At 41.3% G+C, this 6,278-nt stretch overlaps 1 protein-coding gene across 1 annotated transcript; it reads left to right on the forward strand.

The window, feature by feature from the left end:
* The first annotated feature begins 1,934 nt into the window (after nucleotides 1-1,934).
* LOC146797957 (E3 SUMO-protein ligase KIAA1586-like) lies at nucleotides 1,935-5,619 on the forward strand. Its single transcript, XM_085627679.1, has 2 exons — nucleotides 1,935-1,982; nucleotides 3,244-5,619. Exons 1-2 carry the CDS (start codon nucleotides 1,935-1,937, stop codon nucleotides 5,617-5,619), a joined length of 2,424 nt encoding a protein of 807 aa, XP_085483805.1.
* The last annotated feature ends 659 nt before the right edge of the window (nucleotides 5,620-6,278 follow it).

Below are 6,278 nucleotides of genomic sequence, written 5' to 3' on the forward strand. Positions count from 1 at the left end.
CCTCCATTCCACCCCCCCTGCAGAGTGTCTAAAATCAAATGTTAAATCTGTATAGGCTTGCAAAAAACGGCCTCATCTGTGTCTCGCTATCGCTCCTCTCGCAGTCCTGGAGAATGCCCGCTATCGGGGATGGTGCAGACTGCAGACAGGAAATTAGAACCTCATCCTAAGCTCTAACTGTGGGTGCGACGGGCCTGACGGCCCATAGCTTCATTGCCTGCCATTTGAGCAGTAAGAAGTTGCAAATTTTGTTATTCTAAATCCAAGATCAGTATAAAAAATATGATGAGCCATATATAAATAAATCCCATTAAAAGCAGGATGTTAAATAATCTGGTTGCCTTCTTTCCTGTACCAGACAGTAAGTAAGTAGTTGCACATGCAGCACACCTAATAAAGAGCACAGCATAGTCTTAAAGGCTCTTTAAGTGTGCAGCGTGCCATGGTTTGTGCTTGCACATTTGTAATGTGTAATCGTGCCCAGTGTGCCTTAATATGTATTAAAAAAAGAGATGATGTGCAAAAAGACTGACAGGAGTAGGTCAGCGTCAGCCATCAGCCTCGCAGTGTCCTCCATTAATTTAATTCGAACTTCAAAGCAATCTATAACGTGCGCCGCCTGAGCATTTGATTAAACAGGCGGCCCGTGGACTTTTTGTGCCACTGGCTTTCTTCAGTGAGTCGTGCAGATGTATTTTTCTCAAGAATTGTTTGCTTTTATTGATGGCGGAGACTGGCAGAGCTGCAGTTTGTGTCTACTAAGTAGACAAATACCTTGGGCTTCATGAAGTTTAATTATGCCTCTCTACTTTCTTAACTTCCTTATTACTAACAGCCGCAAAACAGAAGCATGGTAGCAAGAGGGAGGTGAGGTGAGCAATAACTTAGAAGATGCCAGTAGGGAGGAAAGGGTAGGAAGCAGAGAGAGAGTGACAGAGGTAAAGAGGGGTGACCCCTGAGGTCACATACCAAGAGAGAGAAGACAGAGCAAGAGATGGGTGAGGAGAGAAGGAAAGATATATAGAAAGACAGGGTGTTGAGGGAGGGAAAGGTAGACTAGAGAGAAACTAAAGTAAAGACAATAAGAGTTGGAGGTAGACAGTGGGGACGTGGCGGTGACATTTAGAGAGAAAAATAGGAGCAAGAAGAGAGAGAATACTGGGGACTTTGCTACATTATGCTCCCAAACAGGACGTTACACATCTGTGATTGTTCAACAACTTTGAGCGATGTTTTTAATTTACAGGACAACAAGGTTATGGTGAAAATGTCTCTATTTTGCTGCGGAGAAAAAATATTTGTCTAGTGTGGCCTGCAACAAAACTGTAGTCCAAATTATCTACGTTAGGACTTCGTTTCTTACTCCCGAATGTCATTACATTGAAGTTTATTTATCAAATGTGTAAGTTTGATGATGTCCTAAATCAGCCTGCACAGGTGCTCAAGCTCGAACATAGATGTAAAGTTATCCCTCACTGATACACCCTAATAGTAGCTACAACACACGGCTGTTGCAGGAATCTCAACAAAGAATCTCTGCCAGCACAGTATCTCTGGGAGAGGCTCGGGATAGCTTGCCGTTTCACATTAAACACAGGCCTACATGCTGCCTGCAAAGTGCCCTTGAGGCCTTGCTTAACCCAAGGCACGGGTCTGCATTTTGGCTCTGGGTTAGTAATTTTTTCCCATTTCGAGGGATGACTGCTCACCTCGCTAGCCCATTCCTGATATTAACTTAAGTTAAAGTGCCAAGCCCTGGAGGTACCAAAGAAAACATACCGAATGTGACGGCAAGAGTAGGGTCCCTATACAACCTGTGTCTTCCTCACAGGACTCACTTTGCTTCAGAGACCTATGTTAAGCCATCATGAATCATTTCTGCTGTTTTGTAGAGCTATTCCTACATACATATCATTAACAAATAACAACTAGCAATGTCTCTGGTAGCTACTCAACTGTCCAAAGCATCAGCCGATATGCAGGTATTCTACCACAGCACTGGATAGAGCAGGAAGTTGAGGCAATTGGGGTTGGTGAGTTTAGGATTGTGGAAAGATTTGGTTTATACAGTTGAGTTCACCAACACCACTCAACAAGCAGTGGGCTTCTAAATGCTCCACTGCAACATACCACACTCTCACCACCTCCGCCGGAATGGGCAAGGCTCATTTGCTATGTTTGTCCTTAGTGTGATGTTTGCATTTTTCTCAATCTTATGACTTCATTCAGTGATGTAACATTGAGGGCAGCACCAACACTCTGAAAATTGTTCCAGCCCCACTGGCTTGGGTACCTTTCTTTGACATTTTCATGCTTTCTGGCCGGCTGGCCCGGGTGCCTTTGTGTGACGTTTCTATGCTTTCTGGCCTGGGTGCCTTTGTGTGACGTTTCTATGCTTTCTGGCCTGGGTGCCTTTGTGTGACGGTTCCATGCTTTCTGTCCTGGCTCGGTGCCTTTGTGTGACATTTCTATGCTTTCTGGCCTGGGCGCCTTTGTGTGACATTTCCATGATTTCTGGCCTGGGTGCCTTTGTGTGACATTTTCATGTTTCCTTGTCTGAGTACTTATGAGTGTGAGATTTCCATGCTTTCTGGCCTGGGTGCTTATGTCAGGTCATCATTTATGATTTACTATGCTTTGAAAGTTGATACAGCTAAATATGTAATGGAAAATGTGTTGTGCACCATTTTGGTTTTTCTTTTTGCAAAATGTTTTTGAGGGGAGAATTCCCCCATGCAAACACCTGTGGCAGTCATTACGCTTGCTGTGCTTGTGTGCTATGCACCGTATGGGGGCTGGTGTAACAAAACTTGCCAGGGCTGCTTTGGGTTCCCAGTCCGGCCCTGAGTGTCAATTAATTAATTAATTTTTGTGAATCACAGTGTGTAACTAACTCTGCACACTGCCACCTTACCCTGCTTTTGCTATACCAGAAGCCAAAGCTTAAAATTGAGGCAAACTTTATAGACTTTGTGTCTCTTTCGAGTGAGCGCTGAAGGGCAAGCAGGGGTATGATTTGGAAAAGGCCTGAATTTGGGTGGGCAAAGTAGGAGGAGGATCCATTTGGATTGTACTTGTAGTCAGTCATGGATGGTAATATATGTGCAGATGCAGAAATGTCTTTGGTGCAAACTGCCAATAAATATTAATTGTGCATGTTACTTAGACGAATTGACATCGCACTTCGCACGTCTAGCGTGTTTTCTTTCACTTTGCTTCCCTAGAATGTAACACACTGGACAGAAGAAGATTTCAAGCTACTTCACAAAATTTAAGCCCAAAGATGATGAGGAGCCTGCAAGCAAACTTGCTAGAAAAGACCATGTACTTCCAGTGGATGAAGGGAACAAGGAAGATGAAGAAGTGCGAGAGAAGGCACTAGATGAGAGTGACCCCACTACTAGCAGCAGCGTTATCACCCCTACAGAAGAAAAGACACAAGATAGTCCTCTTAGAGATGAGCTGCATCATGCTGTGGAAATTGATACAGAGACAGAGGAAACACCAAGCACTAGCAAACAGTTTAACATATCACTGAAACCACATTCAGACAGAGTTTTTAGGAAAGGCATTCTTCCTAAAGGTTGGAAACATGACCAAAAAATATATTTCCAACGCAAGCATCCGTGTTTAATTGTTAATGGCCCTAACCTTGGCTGTTCTGTGTGTCGCCAAGTCCGTGATCTTGGTGCTGAGAAATCCAGGGGAATGAAATTGTCCAAAGAATGGACTGAGTCTACTGTGAAGGCATATGGCACCAATATAGAACAGCAGCAGAAATCATTGAGGAAAAAGATTGGAGAACATGCACAAAGCAAGGCTCATATTACAACTTTAAAAATCTTAGAAAATGCAAAAAAAGATCCTTTATTGAAAGTAACTGCAAAAGCGCAATCTTTACAAATGTCAGCAACAGCCAGAATATTCCGAGTAGCTTATAAGGAAGCAAATCGGAACAGGCCAGCGTATGGTTTTGAAACCGAGATAGACTGTCACCAGTTGAATGGACTAGATATGGGGCGAATTTTGCACTCCAATGTAGCTTGCTCAAACATACAGCGCCACATAGCCTCAGAAATGAAGAGGAAGATATTTGCCAAAATTATTGAACTTTCCCCAAAAGTAAGTCTTTTACTAGATGAAGCCACTGCATTAAATAGGAAAAGTTCTTTAATTGTGTACATGCGAATGCAGCTACCTGGCATGGACTCCCCAGCTAATATTTTTGTTGACCTCATTGAGCTGAGTGATTTGTCAGCTGACGGCATAGTAAACAGTTTACTATCTGCACTAAAAAAAGATCCAGTTAACATAAGTGGGGACTTTCTCTCCAAATGCATGGTTTCTGTTGCCTGTGATGGAGCTTCTGTGATGTTTGGCAGCCACAGTGGAGTTGTGAAGAGGTTGCAAGAAAAAATCTCTCCTAATATTGTAGCCTGGCACTGTTCAGCACATCGCCTGGAACTTGCTGTTCATGATGTCATGAAAGATATTGGCGCTACAAATCATTTCAAAAACCTAATCGATAAGCTTTATTCTCTATTTGCCACATCTGTTAAAAACCGTTTGGAGCTGAAAGAATGTGCAGAAGCTCTAGACATTCAGCTTTGCAGAATAGGTCGAGTGTTAGATACTCGTTGGGTTGCATCAAGCTTCAGAACAGTGGAGGCTATTTGGAATGCTTACCCTGCCCTCTACAAGCACTTTACTAGAGCAGCTGATGATGGTTCCCGTGACAGTTCAACACGAAATATGTACACAGGCCTAGGAAGGCGGTTATCATCTATCCAGTTTGTGGCTAATCTTGGGCTCATGTATGATGCTCTTCAGGAGTTATCAGAGTTATCACTCGAGTTACAGAAACGTGAGTCTACAATCATTGATGCTCATCGAGCTATTTGTCGGCAAATTGCAGTGTTTGAGGCAATGGTAGACAGGAAAGGGAACCACTTCTCACAGTGTAAAAAGGGCATAGAAGAAAATATATTCCAAGGTGTGATGCTGCACAAAGGAAAGATCACTGATAAAATCATTGAACTGGGACAGTTTTTTCGTAGTCTTGCAGAAAATCGAAGACATCGTTTGTTGTCTACAGGAGGTACTAATTCGACTGACAAAAAGGCGGAGTATGATACACTGATTAGCGAAGTGAAAGTTTTATACAAACAGTACTGGCCTGATGAGCTACCTGTTCTTTATGGTGAAAGTGACATTGAGTCTCTGTGTAAACGATTCAACATTGCCAGTCGAGAAACTATACGTGCTTACAGAGAGTTTAAGGAATCTGGAGGGAAAGAAATTAAAAGGCAGTTCAAGGAGCTTTTGATGGCCTTACACACTATTGCAATCAGTACTGCAGAATGTGAGCGGGGCTTTTCTCAAATGAATCTAATTTGCACATCTACAAGAGCATCATTGCTGACTGAAACAACATGTTCTTTAATGCTTTTAAATCTTTTTGGCCCACCATTGAAGAGATTCAACCCCATCCCTTATGTTCAGTCATGGCTTGCAAAAGGACGAAGAGCAGCTGATGACACTAGGAGTAAAGCAAGGAAAGAGGAAGACTTGGAATGCTCAAGCAATTTAAACTGTTTGCGGGCATTTCTAGAAAAATAGATGCTAGCCAATTCCAACTGACAAAACACGTGTCATTGCAATGTTTTGAAAAAGTTAGGCTTTACTGTGTTTGGATATTTAATTATTGTTCTAGTTTATATAGGTCATTTATTTGAAAGTATAACACTTTGTTGACAGTGTCAATTTATTTAATATTTTGTTATATTTATGTCTCTTCCTTTTTTTGGATGTTATATATATTGTTATATTTTATATATGTTATTTATTTTGTTTTTATGAGACAATTCTTTTTCGTTTTTCATTTTTGAACATGTATGTATTTATTTGACTGTATTTATCTATATTTTAGTTTGAGTCATTTTGTCTTTATTTATATTTTGTATGGTACTATGGTAATTTTGCACTAATGGGTATGACTTGAGATACAGAAATTCAAACTGCCCAGGCAGACACACACTACCTATTCTTTTGGCTTGGGTACCTATAAGACTTTTGGGGGAGTTGATATTTTTCTGTGCTTTGTTAATATACAAATCTTTAATTAAAAAGTCATATTTTGAATATATATGCCTCTTTTCTAATCTCTGTCTTGTCTTTATGATACAGAACTACATTTGGAAACGCAAGTTAAGTTCCATGTTTTTTACTATTCAGAATGTCTAATAAATGCACATATAGCTCCATGCCAGGGAGTAAGT

Source organism: Triturus cristatus, chromosome 9 (assembly GCF_964204655.1).
Source record: "Triturus cristatus chromosome 9, aTriCri1.1, whole genome shotgun sequence".
NCBI classification, from domain to species: Eukaryota; Metazoa; Chordata; class Amphibia; order Caudata; family Salamandridae; genus Triturus; species Triturus cristatus.

Coding starts and splice junctions, on each gene's coding strand:
- LOC146797957 (XM_085627679.1), top strand. CDS start 1,935: ATGTCTCTGGTAGCTACTCAACTGTCCAAAGCATCAGCCGATATGCAG. Junction 1,983..3,243: donor AAGCATCAGCCGATATGCAG/GTATTCTACCAC, acceptor CACACTGGACAG/AAGAAGATTTCAAGCTACTT.